This window comes from Nyctibius grandis, chromosome 5, assembly GCF_013368605.1.
Source record: "Nyctibius grandis isolate bNycGra1 chromosome 5, bNycGra1.pri, whole genome shotgun sequence".
NCBI lineage: Eukaryota > Metazoa > Chordata > Aves > Nyctibiiformes > Nyctibiidae > Nyctibius > Nyctibius grandis.
In genome coordinates, this window is record NC_090662.1 from 37,823,870 (window position 1) to 37,842,470 (window position 18,601).

At 38.0% G+C, this 18,601-nt stretch overlaps 1 protein-coding gene across 1 annotated transcript; it reads right to left on the bottom strand.

The window, feature by feature from the left end:
• Positions 1-1,391: 1,391 nt before the first annotated feature.
• On the bottom strand, positions 1,392-18,562 carry LRIG3 (leucine rich repeats and immunoglobulin like domains 3). Its single transcript, XM_068400725.1, has 14 exons — positions 18,494-18,562; positions 18,024-18,167; positions 17,461-17,604; positions 16,046-16,126; positions 15,306-15,377; positions 14,842-14,913; positions 12,123-12,286; positions 8,285-8,605; positions 7,464-7,745; positions 6,396-6,848; positions 6,035-6,193; positions 5,304-5,447; positions 4,942-5,217; positions 1,392-1,835 (listed from the first exon to the last, which is right to left on the bottom strand). The coding sequence occupies exons 1-14, from the start codon at positions 18,532-18,534 to the stop codon at positions 1,591-1,593; spliced, it is 2,598 nt and encodes an 865-aa protein (XP_068256826.1). The 5' UTR covers positions 18,535-18,562; the 3' UTR covers positions 1,392-1,590.
• Positions 18,563-18,601: the final 39 nt, after the last annotated feature.

Below are 18,601 nucleotides of genomic sequence, written 5' to 3' on the forward strand. Positions count from 1 at the left end.
CCAGGTTTCTGGCTACACACAACAAAAAGCCCTTAGCTCAGCTACACGAGGCAGCGAAACCTTTGCTCTAGCTTTAGCCCTGATGTCTGTGATGGCCTACCCTTAACAGCTGCTTTTAATTTAGTTTAAAAGAAGCAATTTGGCAACCATGTAAGTTTGCACCTTCAAAGCAGACAGATGTAAAAAGCCGATGTCCTGTAATATTAACCATTTTGGAGTCTCGCTGTTTTAATGTGGTGATGACAAGAGGATTCACAGCTTTTTAAAATAGTAGGCATATGTACACAGAAAACCAAAATAGAGTGTGTCTTCACTTATTTTTAATTACTATTTTATAGTAAGCAATCCTCTTTCGCTGACTTCATACAGTTAAGGGCATTGGGTTCACTACTGAAAATTTAATCCAGCAAGAATTTACAATTGCTCAACTTGACTGAGCAATTGAATAAGGCACAGATCTCATCTCTAACCAGAAAAGGACAGCTGCATAAGGAACAGAAGCATGAGTTAAACCAAAGAAAACAGGATCTTGTACTTGGATTACCTTCTCATGTTGGGTGTGGAAGTGGCTGCAGAAGCAAAAAAAGAAGGAGAAAGGGTATACGAAAGCAAAGACTCAGGCATGCACTGCGTATTTGGCAAATGCTTAACACTAAGCCGCTTAGAAAAGAGTGATGCTACCAGGCAGACATCCAGTGCCTTTTTTCTTCTTTTACTAAATAGCTTGACATGGATTTGTGCATCTACTGTGCATACCTTCCACCAAATGCATGCACACTATTTGCACACAGGCATGGGCAGACGGTTGGTACTACAGCCTTGTGTGCATGAGAACTGAGAATGTGTGCACACACATCTGACAGTGGGAATTCACAAAGTGGAAGATTTGCCTACTTATTTTGGCACAAATAGCTTCAACCCACCTTACCAGACACCAGTAGTTGTGGCAGGACCACGCCCGCTCTTAGAAGCTGAACATATGTAACACAGTAAATGCAGAGATACAAGTTTTAGTCAAATAAAGGTGCAGACATACAACAGAAGGCACCTACATATGCAACGTTCCTCTATCTACAAACATAATTCACACTTTTCATTCTTCATACACTAACGCGGGTCAGAGACCACATGGCAGCATATTTTATTAAAAGTAATGTGCAAATAAGATGCATGATACCTGCAAACAGCATGGAGTTTCCATTTGTAAAAAGGTATAAGTAACAGTACAAAATTAGAATGATTACTACTCATTTCAATAAAATGAAGTCTGACATAGAAAACCATATGCTGTATTATTTACACCATTAACTTACAAAAGATATTATTTGCATAAAACAAAGCTATAAAATAATTAGAAATATAGTAATTTTATAAGGAATGTTTTCCCTGTATAAAAACATAGAGCATTTTGGCAATTATGCTTTATTTGAATAGAAATGCATTTATTTGTTCTGAATTCATAGCATCATGTGGTTTCTTTCTTCCCTTCTTCCTTTCTTTATTCCCTTTTTAAATAAAATTCCACACTGAGGTAGTAGTACATCAAAGTATTTCTTTGGTTCCAGAAATCAATGGCAGATCCAAAAGGAGCTATGTATCCAAATCACAGGATTGGAAAGTCGAAGTCCTAAAGTTTTCAAAGGACTGTTTGTAAGTATAAATACTATTTTCTCCTCTAGAAACTGTCCTTTCCTTTCCATCTTCATCTGCCTCTGCATCAAAGTCCAGCAAGGCATGAGGATTATTATGGGAGGTTTTTGGCTGGCAATTTGCTGGCTGTCTACAACTTGAAAGAGAGTCCAGCTGAGGCCTCCATGAAGGTTTTCCAAATGTTCCTGAAAGACAGTAAATGAGTAAGTAAGTACAAAAATAGTGATGCTTACAGTTTTGTGTCTCACTAAGGGCTGCACATTAGAGTGCAAGCCAAGGATCGACACAAGCAGAAGTTCACCAAAGTTAGATTTTATTTAACTGCTATTTTACCCCTTAAAAGAAAACATCCATGTGATCACAAGCATAACACGAGATTCTGCCACCTGAGACGTTAAAAGCACTTCCAAAGTAACTGTATAGCCACACACAACTTCATTTCTTTTGTTTTCATGACTACTCCCATGCCCATTTTTCTTTTAGGAGGGTGGTGAGGGGGGAGGTGGGCACATAGGCCAAACTGCAAACATATCACAAGACACTTTCTAATGCAAAAGTCAGAACAGTCTCCCTGTTTTGTTCTGCAGTGAACGAATGGCACACGAAATCTGCCATGCAGTTCAGCAAAAACAAAACAAAACAAAAAAAAAAAAAAAGAAAAAACCCAACATGTACAGGGTTATACAACATCCTCCCACTGTGCAATCTGAATGCTAAAACAATCTTTTTCTGGCTAGCAACTCCCATTAATAATAAAGGACCCACCAGCCAAATTCTCCATTCACACCTGTTTATCTCTTTGCCCACAACTGGCTAGAACAGATGTAGCCCAAAGAGAATTTTGCGTTTCAGCTGAATCTTTATTAACAATTGTCTGGATTCACTAGCCAGAAAATAATTAGTGTGCCTGTCACTCTTCACCATTGGGAAGGTGTTAGCACCAACCCCTCTGCAAGAAGGGCCTTCTCTTTTTTCACTGAAGACAGATACAGCCATCGCAAGTCAGTGTCTGTTAAGTGGCACTCAAAAGACTTATTTTCAGAGGACTGTGTGCCACAGGCTGATTTTGAAGAACTCCATTTTTATTAAGAACTCAACACTACAATAATTAATAAATTTTGCACCCAAAAAGCCATACTTCTAGTTTTGCTTAGTTGCTAGAAGCAAAGGTTTCAAGTAAAACTGTAATCTGAGAAGTTACTAAAATGGATTTGGACAAGGTCCATATTTGCATCAATGATTTGCAGAGCAATTTTGCTCCTAACACAGTATGAAAGGATGTGCCTCACAGCACCAAAGCTACAAATGAATCCTGTCTTAAAAAAAATCCAAGCTGTGAACTTTTGGGCTCATGCATCAACAGTGATGTTAACACCAGCTGTCTTCTTCATTGCGATTGTAGCAGCAAACGGAGGGGGCTGAATTTGAAGACAATGATGCTGAGGAAGGGAATCCACAACTAAAGACAAGAAATCTATCGAGGCTTCTTCCACAGCCACCACCTCCAAGATCTAATCATAGGCTCTTTGAGTGAAGAGTGCTAACAATTATGAAGTGTCCAAGGCAATGACAATGCAACTTGGGTAGGGTAGCAGCTCACATAACTGACAAAAATGTAGCTCTGCACAGATTTTTAGGGCAGAAAGGGGAATATGAGCCCTCAAGGTTGCATTAACTCCTGGGTATATCCACATACAGTAGAACTACTTTTTGTTGGGAGACGTGGTAAAGCCCTATCTGCACAGTCCCACCACAGCAATAGTGGCAGGCAGCCAGGAGAATGTGTGTAGTCCCAGGGCCTCTGCCAGATGTCATAGCATCTGCAATGTTTTACAGCACAAACATCTGGCTTTGGAAGGGGGAAAACTTCAGAGCTTGTACCTCCATCCCCACCCCCTGAGAACAAAGAGCCCAGTGATGCGCATTCCCCCAGGTCCCCTCGCAGAGCCAGCAGACTCAGGCCTTGATCAACTGTGCCGACACACCAGCCGGGAGACAATCCGTGGTACCAGGGCTGCACTTGGCACTCGGATATCCCAGGGATTAAAGCAGTATGTGGGTTTACATGCGTTTTAAACCAAACAACCAACCCAACACCCAAAATTTAGGGAGCTTCAAAGGTAAAGCAACACTCCCCTTCCCCCCATCTCTCCCTGCAATCTTGATTAAAGCTGTAAACCCTGAATTAAGCTTCAGGAACTCTTTTGTCATACACACCATGAGAAAAGAAGACAAAGAAGGTATAGAGAGGGCATTTTTCAACCGTGCCTTACTTTGAAGGGTAAGTAGTTCTGGCTCACTGTATTATACAATATATCCTCATACACTGGAGTTCAAGTCTCCCCATCTGTCCTGAGCCCTCCTGGGACCTTGCACACCTCTTGCCCATCACAGAAAACTTCTGGTATGCCTGAAGTTTGTTAAGAAGTATTTAAGTAAGTACCCTAACATTTATGGAAATCTGCCAGCTATATTAAGATAAAAGATAAGAATCACATCACTGGTGAGGTTTTTATGTAAGCATGAGCTATTAAGATCTCCTATTAACCTAAATATGCTTATTATGCAGTTTTACTATAATCACTTTTCTGTTCCTGAACTTCAAACATTTGGGACATTGTATCTAATGGTCCTTAGAGGTCAGGTTTCCTGAGAAGCAGAAGAGGGCTCACAATTACACCCAAACGTGAACCACCTCACTGGACTACCACATTTGACCTGAGGACTCCTTCGATATACGTCAGTTCTGCTTCTGACCGAGCCCCAGGCTGTGCCCTTTTTAACACAGTATAGGGCCCACCTCCTGGCTAACTCCTGTTAGGATCCAGAGAACACCCTGAGTTCTGGTGCATCCAACTGTCCTCATGCACTGCAGAGAGAGAGCCTATTTGTACGGTTCAGTTGTGCGAGCCTTAAAAAATAGATACTGCAGTATTGCAGTAGGAAGGAAGAGGGGGGAAGCAAACAAAAAGACAAGAACACATGCAAACCATCAAGGACAAATCTCAAACTGCCTTTCCTCAGCTACTTCCTGTCTCTCCTCTCTTCCTTTCTGAAGTATTTATATTGCACATGCTGTATTATCTTACTAAACTCACGGACACCCACAAAAAGAAGCCCATGCAAAATTCTACAAAACTAGCTATATGAGCATCTAAACACTACTACAGAATTACCTACTGTAGAAGTGGGAAAGAAAGCTGAGAAGTCAGTTTTGCTTAGTGTTGGAAGTAGGAAACGAGATAGTAAGGATACCAGCAGCTCGAATAAAAACCAATAGGCAGAACATACCCATGAAAGTGCTGTTACTGATAACAGATGAGGGTTCCAAACTTCTGTTTAAATCAAATGTGTCTGAGTTCAGACTTTTGCTTTTTAGTCCAGTTCCTTCATTATGAGTATAAACGGAGTTAATCAATTTGCTACTTGTAGCCTGCATCCCAATAATGCCAACACACTGGTCAAAGGGATCTTCCAGTGGAGGTGAGTATTGGTAGCATTCCTTTTTCTTTAAATATCCAGACTCATAAGGGCCCAGGCATGCTGTTCTTTGGTCAGGGCTGCAATCTAAAGAAAAAGAAAAATTGGCTTTATATAGTTTCTTCGTAGCGCAAGATTAAATTAGGACTAAAACTGCCCCCCCCCAAACTTACTTGCACTGTATGCTTCAAAGGCCTCAGAGCCATATGTGTTTCCTTTTAAATACAAAGTCCCCGAAGTCCCCAGATAGCGGCATAGGAACGGATCTGCAACACCCTCCAAGTCTGTTTCACTGCCGTTATCTAGATGGCAAATGCCTTAAAAATAAAACTGACGTGTCAGCACATGGTCTTTTCTTAAGCTTCAGCTTATAGTTTCTTGAGTAAGTTTTGTTCTTTTAAGAACCCCATCCATTCAACTAAATTTCATAGTGTATTTTAGAGCTTGCTTAAGTTTAACCTAACCTTTCGATAAGAACTCTAATTCTAGCAAGTGTTGAATTAATTAGCTTGACAGAGAACGTGTCACACTAAAGTTACACTGGTATTACCACCCATCCCTACATTCCATTAAAAGCACCCTTTTCCAGCTATAACACAGGAAGACATGCTGTTGTAACTCCTTTTGGACACTCTTGTTTTGGAAATGTGATCATCAGTTTAAATTTACCCTTGAGACTAGAGAAAAACTCATGATTTAAGCAAAGCCATAATGTCATTTGGATGAACAGAACCAAGCTTCTGTTATTATCTTGTTGAAGCAATCCCAAGCAATAAATTTCACATCCTCTCTTAAACTTCAGTGGAGATGTTTCTTTAGGTTTATTTCTATTAGTTAGAAAAACAATAGCCAAACTGCAGCTTCTCAAGCAACACGGAAAATCTGCTTAACATTTTACACCTACCATTACTGTCCCTCTGCTGCAAGAAATACCCTCCCACAGAAGATGTGAGGAACTGATGATGACTGCCATTTTCAGATGAACCATATGCATCCTGCCTTTCAGCCAGTGTCCCCTGGGATGACAGGTAACTTGGAATGTCAGCAGGCAAATTTGTTTCATCTGTGGGGAAGCAAAACACACACAAAAGCCATCAGCATACTTCAGTGTGTAGAAGCATTTTTAAACTTGTCAGCAAAGCACTGAAGGTAACAAGTAATTCACTCTTCTGAGTCAAAGCACACAAATGTTCCTACAATAAAGTCATTGCAAAGCAACCACAAACATTTTTTTCCTTTCCAAGGCAAACTTTCAGTTTACACACCTGTATTTGTGATGCTGCAATCTTCATTTCTCCTTCTGGTGTGGTAGATGATGACCACCCACACCAAGGAAGTGCCCACCACACAGCAAACCACAGCTATGATCACAATGCCAACTGTGGCCCATCCATCATCATCAAGTGATGGGGCAATGTTTTGAGGAGAATCACAGGTGGGAGTAGGAATTACATTAAGACGGATGTTTCCTCGTTCTGTTCCAAGCGTATTAGACATTTCACAAGTGTATTTCCCAGCATCTTCTACATCTGTATCCACAATAATTAGTAACTGATTGCCTGCAGCAAAGAAATGTCTTTCTGTTATCATGAGAGGGCTGTCATCCTTAGTCCAGTTCAGTCGGGGTGGAGGGCTACCACCAGCAATACACTGCAAGACTGCAGTTTCACCTTTTGTTACAGTTCGATCCAGCAAAGGCCGCAAAAATGATGGCGTTTCTGAAAACAAAGCATAAGCCTTATATTCTAAATGACCTTGCAAGAATGGGAACATGTCCCTTTCCTTCATAGCTCAAGAGGAAAAGCTAAGTTAAATGCATCAGTAAGGTCTAATGAAGCTTACTCTCATTCTCAGAAAAAACACCTTCAAGGAATGTGAACTTAGAGCCTACAGTTTACTTGTCAATTGATCAGACCTAGACGCCTGATTACCTTAGAAGGTAAAAAGGCCAAATCATACATGCTCAAGATTGCAGAGAACTAGATTAAAAATGGTTAACAAAACATCAGGAAATTAAAGTTAAACAAAATCTCCTGTTTCTAAACAAAAATAACAGTCCCTGCCCCACCCCTCCCCGGCCTATCAGACATTGTGCACCACTGAAAAACATAACTAACTTTTATTATTTTGCATCATAATAGTGATTGTGTGCTGGAGTACATTGTTTCTAATCTATAACTGTGTCAATACAAATTATTTCAGAGCATTTTTATTTCTATACAGCACTTTCATAACAACACTTTTTAATCAGCTGATGATTTTAGAAGTGGTCAGCAATAGTTCTGTTCAAGGAGATAAGGAGATTATGCCATCAAGGATCGCCAATGTCTTACCTAGCACTGTTAATGTCGCATTAGCTGAAATGCTTCCAGCAGTGTTTTGAGCTGTACAGCTATAAACACCTGTGTCCTCAATCTTTACGTCGACAATAAAGAACACGTCATCTTCAGGCATGACATGCATGCGTCTCTTGCGTGCTGCAGGAAAATCTGTTCCACCATCTTTCTGCCAAGCAATCTGTGGGACAGGATGCCCAACTGCAGCACATTCCAAACGTGCCATTGCCCCAGCACGAATGGTTAAGTCCATGGGGATCTTTGTAAATGAAGGCAGCACTAAAGAAAAGTAGTGACACCAAAGTGAATAAATGAAACATACTTTCCCTTTTTTTCACAGCATATTCTTAACACCCTCCTTGGGCTTAAAAATGCGGGAGAAGCATACAACCTAAATTTGTCAGTAGCCAGTAAAGAGAAAGGGAGGGAGCTGTGAAGTATGTGAGACCGCCCAGATCAAAATCTCATTTCTGCTAACATCTTCCTACCTGACCTTTCTACAGTACCTTGAAACACAGTATACACTTACCTCCTGTGAAGAAAAGATGAATGTTTTCCCATCTTGTTACATAGATTTTGTCAGATTTACTATGAACTGTGCTTGTTATTTGTTTTTTCCTATACTGTGATTTAGCACAATGGCACCAGATATAAAACTGAATGGTGATCTTGGAACCAGATACATTTTAAGAAATAATCTCAGCTTATTAAGGGATCTTTTAAAAGACGCAGATGATGAGAATGGAAAAAATTGTGTTTACATATCTTGATTAAAATCGTTCTACTTTAAGTCCACAAGCAGAAAGTTACATACTTACTGTTTACTGTAAGTTTGGCTTTGACAGAGTAGGATGAACCAAAATGATTTGAAATAACACACTGGTATTTCCCTTCATTACTGAATTCAACATTGCGCAGTCGAAGGATGGTAGTGTACTCCATCACTTCACCGCCCCGCGCCCGGAGGTGTGCATAATTCTCCATTTCAGCATCTTGCAGTAATTCATTGTCTTTCTTCCATGCAAAAGTCATTGGGGAATCACTGCTGCTGGCTGCCGAACACACAAAACTCAAATTGGTGCCTTTGACTGCTGACTGGGTTTCTGGCTGGACAGTGATCTGTGGTTTAGGAAAATCATCTGTACAGAAGGGAGAAAAAGTAACACAGAAAGAGAAAAAAAATAAATGTGAGGCCCGAGGTCTCTTTTTAGAAAGAGTTTGTAAGCCTTGCTTTATAGGTTTGAGAGAAGAGTCAGGTAAGTATTTACAAAATGGATACGCAATGCTTTCATTTTAAAGTTCGCTAGCCTCAGGGCATTTAAAGGTGCCATATTTATGAGTTTATTGTGCCAAGTCATCTCTTATTGAAGAGAAAGCATGTCTAAAAGCAGACCATGTGTACAATTTGTTCAACAGCAACACTAAAGAGGAGAGAACTACTCCCTGACATCCATAAGAACTATCCTGAATGTCAGTCATGAAGCCTACCCTTCATCTTTACAACACCTCAGGCTGCTGTGAGTTTTTCTTTATTGAAAGCACAGTTCTTCTGTCAGCATAAACTGCAAGATAAAGTCACAGGTTTTCCCCAAACCCAGAAAAACCAATCATGTACAAAAGTCATTGTTCCAGTGATTTGTGGTTGTTTGGTCCACCTTCAAACACAGCAGTGCTGAAAATCCCTTAAGCAAGGCAGCACACAAGAATTTCAAGAGATTAGTTTCTGCAAGTCCCTTTACTATTGGGAAGTTACATTGAAAGTGCCATTTTATGAGTTTACAGAATTAGTTACCTTTTGAACACTTATTCTGTCAATTGCACGTACATTGCATGTACAAAAGGAGTGGGCAATTAAATGCTTGGTCTCCCAAAAGCAAAAGGCTTAGCATATTCACAACTTTCAAGATGTCTCTTATCTCCTGACAAAAACACAAGCCTAAACTTCACAGGCACTGTCAGAAAAGCCCTGGGCCCCAACTACTCGTTACTGCAGACAGTCAGGGTTTTACCTTACCTAGCCCCTTTGCCTCCTTACGTCTCATCTGTTTGGGAACAACACACCTCCATCACAGTGTAATTTCCTTGAAACCTCCACGCTGCACGTTACAAAAGAAACTGGGACGTGCAGATAGCCTGAACTTGAGCTGCCTGCAGAACACTTGCAAGTCTGGAGCTGTGCTCCAGCAACAAGGCAACATGAATCCCTCGATCAGGGGCCCTAAGCATGAGCCTTAAGAATCTCCCAGGCCAATTGGTTTGCATACTTCATACCCACGACTTAAGTCCTTCATGACAAACTATACCATTTGCAAATTAAGTTGATAGTTATCCCTGTGCAAAGTTAATGAAAGTAAGTAAAACATTGTAAATACTTAAATTACCCTTATGAAAGGACAGAAGAACATACTGTTTTAGTTGTACTATCAATGTAATAATAAAACACTTTAAAATCTTAGTTATTTGACAGGAAGGGAGGATGGAAAGGTCACTCAAATAATATACTACAGAATACAGAAGAACACTCTAGGATAAGACTGGCAATGTGTTTTGTCAGAACAGAATAATTTGAGAGTGTATTTGAAAACATGTAGCACAAAAACACACACATACATATATACACACAGAAACACAAACACATATGCATACAGACTACTATATATAGAAGCCACTTGACTACTATGTAGCAGAAAACAAGCTATTCATCATCTAGATGGTACTTTTTTAGCATCACTATATTAACTTAGAAGTAATTAATACAGGTCAAAAAAGCATCTATTCTATTTTTCTTCCACAGTTATCTTCAGTACAGAAATATCTCACAGTTTGTTTCAGCTTGAAAGACATGATCTTAGGAAGCACAAATTACAGAGATTTTTCTATTTTTTTAGTTTCACAGATATGGAACCCTTGCCTAAGACGCGCTTTCCTCTAACAAATTAAGGATGACTCTCTCCTACCTCCTAGCTGTTTTCAAAAATGTAGTTTGGCACAATTTGGAGGATTTTTACACTCATATAAGTTATATGTAATAGATTATTTATTTTAATTTCAGACAAGACTTAACACTCTTCTGGAATATTCTATAAAAGCAAAAGTGGCCATTGTAAACTTATAAGGCAAGGTATGTACACTCAAACACCTAGTGATGGCACACTTTAAAGATTTAATAAAGAGTGAAACACTCATTGATTGTATTAAGAGATTCTAGTTACTTCTGCATGACAATTACTTTATGTATTAAATGTAACAACTTACTCCTAGTACATCCCTTTTTGCTAATACATAGTAAAGGTTTTGAAATTAATTCATTGAAAATGGCATTCAGCAGCTAAAAGAAAGATCAAGATCCCCTGTGGTTTAACAAATAAGAGATATATATTTAAACCCTCAATTTAATTTCTTGCCAGAATGAGTTTCTCTTAAATAAGGATGTCTACTTCATATATACTCTATTAGCTATTGAGTAATCTGTAATTTCCTGCACTATGTCAACTTCTCCTTTTCAGCAGTAGCTAGGTTATGCACCATCTACTCATTATTTAACATTACTATATTATACATTTGACTGCTAATAGGAAGGGAGAAAACAACATTTTTTGTACACTATTTTATATTCTGTGCCTGCTTTCCTACTGAAAAAAGGGTATGAGTGGCAACAGTAAAAATTAAGCAGTCATATTTGCTATCAGAGGAAAGTTATTGAGAAGACAAATATGGTTACTGTTTTGTCTCCAAAGAATATAAAGTTTGAATATTCTTTAGTAAGAAAAATAAAATGTATACAACAAAAATATAAGAAATCCAGTTAGCTTTTAATCTCTTGATATTTTCAAAGTTCCCACTTAATGTATCGGAGTACTCAAACACACATCTTTACTCTGAATGCTTAGCTTTACTTTGCTTTAAATAGAGAACATAACATATAAGTGATAATGAATGTTACTAAACATACACATAGAAATTTCGTTTTTAAGGCGGATGCTATCACCTCAAATTCTCAAGTCTTAAAGTAAAAATATTTTACTAGCATTTATTATATGGTGTACTGAAATATAAAATATCAGTAGCGTAAATGTGGTAATCGGATGTTTTAAAACACCATTTACATACAGGCAATAACTTACACGGTCCAAATAATTTTTGAAGTAGACAACAAACACACATAAAAAAAAGTCAGAGCTGAGGCCAGTATGTCTATTTTACCTTCAGATTTTCTCAGCTCTGGAATACCCTGAAGACTGATGAAGTATGAAAATAATTTACAAATAATCAAAACCAAAAATTGCATCTTAAGTTTGCCAAAATACATCTCACTTAAAAATGATAGTTATCTAAACAATATCCATCTTTTAAATCTAGAGGCATATACATTTACCACCACAAACTATTGGGCTTTCCCTTGCACACTATACTGTGTACTACGAAAGCAAGCTGTACATGAAATAAAAGTCAGAAAACCATCACTCCCCATCTTGTACAAAGCCACAAGCTTTGAGAACCTACATCACAGTTTGGGAACAGAGAAGGAAATGTTAACAAATATTAAACCCTCTCCATTTTATTAGAGAAATCAAAATATATCAAAGAAACCACAACAAAAATCAATGAATTCAGCAAAATTTGTTTGATGGAATGAGGAATAGAGGCTGTACTCACCACAGACAAACCCATCCAGGCTGACAGCAAAAATACTTCTCCCTTTTAGCAGCTGAGGATGGGCACAACTGGCATTTACAAAGCTCTGAAAGCTGTTCTCTGACATCCACTGTGGTAGCCATTTTAACTGGCAGTCACACAAGAGACTTGATGTGTTTAAGTGCCTAAGAAAAAGAAATTACATTCAAAGCCTATTTGCTTGTTTTTTTCTGTTTGTAATACAGATCTATATGAGCACACATCAATAACAAAACTAAATTTTTAGCCTAAATACATACATCACAAGAGAAAGACAGCAATGTTATTTAGCTCAGATGTGGTGACACCATTGTCATTACTCCTACTTTCTACAAAGCAGACACATTATCCTGAACTCGCAGCTTCTGCTACAAATATGAGTCCAGACAGTCAGGCATGTTTGTAGCATCTTGGGTACAAAACTACAGTCAGCAGTAGGACACACAGAATGAGCACATAAGAGAACAGTCCAGAACGGAGGTGCTCTGGAAACTAACATAAAATTCTGAGACAATTTCATTCCCTCATTTCCATTTCAGTCAGAATTTATCTTGGGGAATACATTTTAAAAGGGGAGGAGGGAGATGAAGAATAGTTAAATATTGAAATAACAAGCACAGAACTGATTATCAGTTTACTTAACCTATGTGAATAGCTACATTCACAGAGGGGAAAAAAAATAAGAAAGCAAAGGGATATTCTGCGAAGCATCTTGAATCAGGAGTTGAAGTAGGAAGAGTTCTCAGTTTTGGCTGAAAACTCAGAATCACCCTTAAAAGAACTTATTAAAATACACAGTCAGTAATAAAATTCCTCTTTTCAAATCTTACCTGTTCTTGGAGGAAAAGCAAAAATAATTTATTGATCCAGGGAGAGAAACAGCTTTAAAGATAAATAAAGACATACCAATTCTTCATTTTTGTTCTTGAAGAAAAGGAAGATAGTCTCTGTGCTCTTTTTTCACACTAACACTGCATGGATAAAACCTAGGGATGCCAGCTCACCAGTTCACATTGAGTTGAAACAGGTCATCTTTCACTGAAGTTCTAGGGGCATTCTTGTTATTCTTAGGAGGCAGAGAAATCACAGCATTTTTTGCTACCCTGATGCAGTGGGTATTTGTCATATTATTTTCAGAATTACTCTCTAGGGGCCTCAGAATAAAATTACTAGATGAGCATTTATACTAAATAATCTTACTTCTGGGAAAGTACTTTTACCATCTACACCTTCCTCAGACATAATGGATGTCTACCAGGTGTTTCAAGAACAGTACAGGAAAAAAGCCCAGCAAATCTTGAATAGTTATTTCACTGCAGTGGTATCTTGCAGCATCTTACACCTCCTGGAGCAGCGTTAGTGTGTCATTCCATCATGTTTGATCATTCTTCAAATCATCCACATCAATGTCTAACTGTCAACAGTGGGCTCCCACGACTTCTCTTGTGCCAAATCTAGCAATTGCCCTGCAGCTGGCTGAGTGAGTTCAGCAAACTAATCAAGCAGTACAACCAGGTCCAACTCAAGGAAGAGGAAAGGCAGAAAACACCAGGCTATGGGTAGAAGTATGGCTGCTGCTTTCTAGGGCAGCGGCAGCTACGCCAGGATATGGGTAACATCAAACTGAACTTCGAATGAACCAAATACTGTCTAGATACAAGAAAGAAATATTTTACAGTGTGAACAATCATACACTGTAACAACCTCCCGAGGGACGTGGTGGAGTCCCCAGCACTGGAGGTTTTCATGACAGAACTGGAGAGGGTGCTAGATAATCTCATCTAGGCTCCCTTTTCCACAGAAGGCTGGACCAGTTGACCTTTTGAGGTCCCTTCCAACTTGGGCTTTCTGTGATTCTATGTAATACGCAAGGCTCCTCGTTACTTTCTCCATGGCACCTAACATGAAGTAATACCATAAGATGAAGTAGAGAGCCAGCTGCTAGGCTGATACTTGATAGGAGTCTGCAGAACACAACTGAAAAGCTCCAGACAAGCTTCAGGTAGTCTCTACTCATGACAGCGGCATCTTTTTGTTACTCTTTGGTTTGTTGACAGATTATCCACAAAGCAGCTCAGGACAACAGATCTGACTAGAGAAGGCTGATATGAATAGAGGAGACATAAGATACATGCAAGAGGAAGAATTAGCTGTGCTCAAAACACAGGGAATAGTGAGAGCGTTTTTCTGCATTGACAAAAAAACCTCACTAGAATAATACATTCTTCCCAGTGACCGCTTCATGACTTCTCTGAAGATCTGCCCCTTTGCTACTACACGATAGAAGGACCCAATTACAAGCAATGACAACCAGGTCTTTACAAAAGAATTACAGCCCTACATTTCACTGGTCCAGTAAGCTTTAGCTCAGTGATAGCACTGCTGATCTTGTAGCACATTACATCAAAGTCTCCCTTATCTAATACCTATTAGAGATCAGCCAATTTAAAATAAGGACTCTAGACACCAAACGTAGCAGAAAACTAATATCTCCTATCCTACACTATCTCACTTAAATATAGTCATCACACAAAAAAAATAAAAAAAAAAAACCACTGACCTACCCTTTTTTAGATTACTTCAGAGAGATTACAGTGTGAGTTTATCACTACATCAGGCAACATCTTGCAAGACATTTATTTATATATTTATATGGATATAAAAATTTTATAGAGGTGATGTCTTTAAGATAGAAACTTACAATTCTTTGAGTTTCTTCATTTGTGAAAAAGCATTGCCTTGAACTGACATAATTGCATTGTTACTTAGATCTCTAGGAACAAAATAAGAAAAATAACATTAAAGGAGGAAAGAGTAATATATTAAACTGAACGTATTTAAGACTCAAGGAATAGTTTGCTACCTTAGTGATATACAAAGGATCCCCTAGCTCAAAAACTAAAGAGACAGGATTAAGGAGTTTTATAGCATAGTTTTAATACATAGCATATAGTTCTAATACATAACACTTTCTGCATTAATTACAAAATTCACATTCAGTGTAACTCCAAAATAAAAGAACATTCTCAAGATCACAGTAGCAACCAGGGTAAGTATATTTCATTCAAAGTCATAAGTAAACCTTGTTAGTCCTACTTATATTTCAATTATTATCAAAATTCATTTTTTCCAATGTTGGGTTAAATGTGAATTTCTATTACTTACAGGTGTTCAAGTGCATCCAAACCAGAAAATGCTTTCTTTGTAATGGATCTAATCCTATTTCCTTGAAGTATCCTGAAAAATATAAGTACATGATGCAAAAAAAGATGCAATAGAATGGAAGCATGTTTTGAGATGAACAATTGCATTTTTGGCATTTATTCTAAACTGTGACTAATATTCAACATTCAAACCTCCCCAATGCAGCAAGATGTCTCACCTCTAAAAGATACTCATTTATTCCCCTTGAGTAAATATCTAGATTTTACAATGATTTTAGAAGATGTTTAATATGTAGAGTTCAGTGATATGGATTATTCTAAATGTATACACATAAGCAGCTTTTTATTTCATAGATGTGCATTTGAAAATTTCAATGCAATGAAGCCACTTCCACTGGATGCTGCATTACTGTATCAAAGATTATCCCAGTCACTACACCTTTGTCATATAATGCACTTATTTCTTCCTATTATGGGAAACCCTCACTCTTTGAGAAAAGTTTCCACAAATAATCGTAATATTTAAAATATTTCAGATTAGTTTTACTTGCAAAATCTGGAATTTCTTTTACAGAAAAGGAAGATTTTACAGAGAACAAAATGGTAAGGGAGAAAAAAAATATCATCTCAGCTATGAAAAACAAAACATAATTACATGTTGGGCTTGTCCCTTGAAACACACATAACCTAACCTAATTTTTTTAAGGAATGATGAGATACAAATATTGTAGCAATACTCACAGCTTCTTAAGTTTATCTAGGCCAGAGAAGGCACCATTCATATCTTCAATAGTCCATGATATTTCATTGTTTTTCAGATCCCTGTTTAAGGGGAGAGGGGAAATCCAACCACAAGAGCTATTAAAAAGAACTAGGTACATACTTCTTCAAGGGCATGTATTATTTAAAACAGCTTCTAAAATAGCTTTCTGGTAGGTTGTTTTTTGTTTGTTTGGCGTTTTGCTTGCTTGTTTCTTAAGAGAAGCTTTTCCTAATTAGCTATTTCATTTCAATTTTTACTGAGATACTTAGAAGACTATTAGCACTTTTTCCACTGACAATTAAAAAGATCACAATCTAAATTTTACGAACTGTTAGAAAATAAACCCACATTCCCCTACAAGGGTATTCAGATACAGGGCTATCATAAGAAGGGATCAACTATTGCCCCTTCAAAACAAAATGTACTCATGCCTTTGTAAGTTCATAATATTAACACACAGAGAATACACAGAGATTTATTAATAAAACTAAATCATTTTTACATCCTACAACATCCACAACACTAGCTTAATTATCTGTGAAGCATAAAGAGATCAGAGATTTGTGAAAAGAACGGTGGGGCAGCAAAGAATCGACAGGGTAGAGCTAGAAGAGAAAAAAAAAATTTAAGGAGGAAAAGTCCAACACTTAATTCCTAGACACCTCACAAGTGTCTGTCTTACTTTCTTTATGATCTATAGCTCTCTGTATAGTTAAAAAACATAGCATACACCCCTCTGAATTGCATCTTTGCTAGATACTTGAAGTATGAGTATGTGAGCAAACCCCTGGAAGTAAAGTGTTTTCACCCTTTTCAAAGTCTAGAGGGAAAGGCAACAATTTCATTCATCTGGCTAACAGATGGGTCAATGGAATGCAATTGGAAGATTTTAATGAAGTAGAATATATTTTGATTTGTTTACTTCTTTCTTCCTCTTCCTTTAAGAAATGCTATTTCAAAAAATGCTCAAATGCTTAAAGCAATTTTCCAATCACGACAAGCATCAGCATCCATAGTAATACACAGTTCTGTCCTCTTACTTCTACAATGAGGGAAAATGCTGCTTCAGTTAAGACACTGCTATGATCCAGATCCCTAAAGCTGTGGGCAGCAGTGTTGCTTGCTGCCTTCGAATGGAGACATGTCTTTCCCATAATAATGCTACTGAAAGCTCATATCACAATTACCATTGTGCACAGCCTTAACGAAAGAGGAAGTCCTCCCTCTCCCAACTATTCTCAAAAAAAACCCTACTATAAGAAAAACATATGCTGATCTGGGAAAATTAACAAAAGATTCTTGTATATTTCATAAGAAAAAAAAAATAAAATCTATAAACACTGAGGTTTTTTCTTAAGGTTTTTGACCTTAAAAACTGCGTTTGTCAACTTACAAAGTCTGTAGACTCGAAAGTCCCCGGAAGGCACAATCAGCAATGTAATTTACTTTGTTGTTTCCAATGTACAGTCCAACCAGCACACTTAAACCAATGAAGCTTGAATCATCCAACCTTGCTAAGTGATTGAACGTCAAATCTCTGCAAATTCAAGGAAAAAATGTATTTTAATGTTTATGCTGCAGTGCTTATTACTCTGTTCAATCCAAGTGAATTTTCAGGAGGAGAGAAAGTTTTTTCCCTTACAACTATCATGAAACCTACTACACCATTTTTGACTACACAGCTTGTGTATCATTTCTGACAATTCACAGATTACTGCAGAATGAATTTCTTTCATTTGAAAATGACTGTTACAGCTTCAGTACAACTGCCACAGTGAAATGAAGCAGTCATGGTTGGCTTCAACTTCTTTCAACAAAATGTAACTGTCTCACATACAAAAAAGCTGTTGTCACCTCTGAAACTTTGTTATGAAAAATTCACAGATCAGTGGTAAGAAGCTCATGCTTTGGCATGTACCTGGGTTTCAAAACTGGAATAGAATAAAAGCTACTCACAGCTCACTGAGTTTTTGGCAAAATTCCCAGGCATCAGGACTGATCCTGCTGATGGCATTTTGGCGGAGATGGAGTTGCTGCAGCATCAGCAAGCCATAAAGCCAGCCTTTGGTTACCTCTGTTAAGTTGTTATGGTCCAGCTGCCTACAAACACACACAAACACATACAAACAGATAAAAGACATAAGGTTCAGAAACTCAGTGGTGTGCGTGCTTTGCCATGGGTCCACACCTGACTTCATGATACTGGCTAGACAGCTGCAGCCTCTATTTACATTTAGAATTGTATGCATGCATTCAGAATGTGCTGTCCTACACATTCACCAATGACTGCTTGCTGCTTTTCAAGCCACACGAGAACAATTTAATTCAAAAACATCTTTAAATTTGATCAAGCAATTCTATTCACTTTGTGCAATTCTACTCAATATGTTATCAGCAGAATCTGTCAGCAAAAAGTTGATACTTACAAGACTTCCATGTTGGTCAATCCCCAGAAAGCACCATCCATGAGCCTAGTAACCCCATTTCTCTGCAGTTTTAATGATATCAAAGCTGGAAGTCCTTGGAAAGTAAGG

Coding starts and splice junctions, on each gene's coding strand:
- LRIG3 (XM_068400725.1), bottom strand. CDS start 18,534: ATGGATGGTGCTTTCTGGGGATTGACCAACATGGAAGTCTT. Junction 16,127..17,460: donor CTTTCGAGTCTACAGACTTT/GTAAGTTGACAA, acceptor CCCCTTAAACAG/GGATCTGAAAAACAATGAAA. Junction 1,836..4,941: donor CAGTAACAGCACTTTCATGG/GTATGTTCTGCC, acceptor ACTGTCTTTCAG/GAACATTTGGAAAACCTTCA.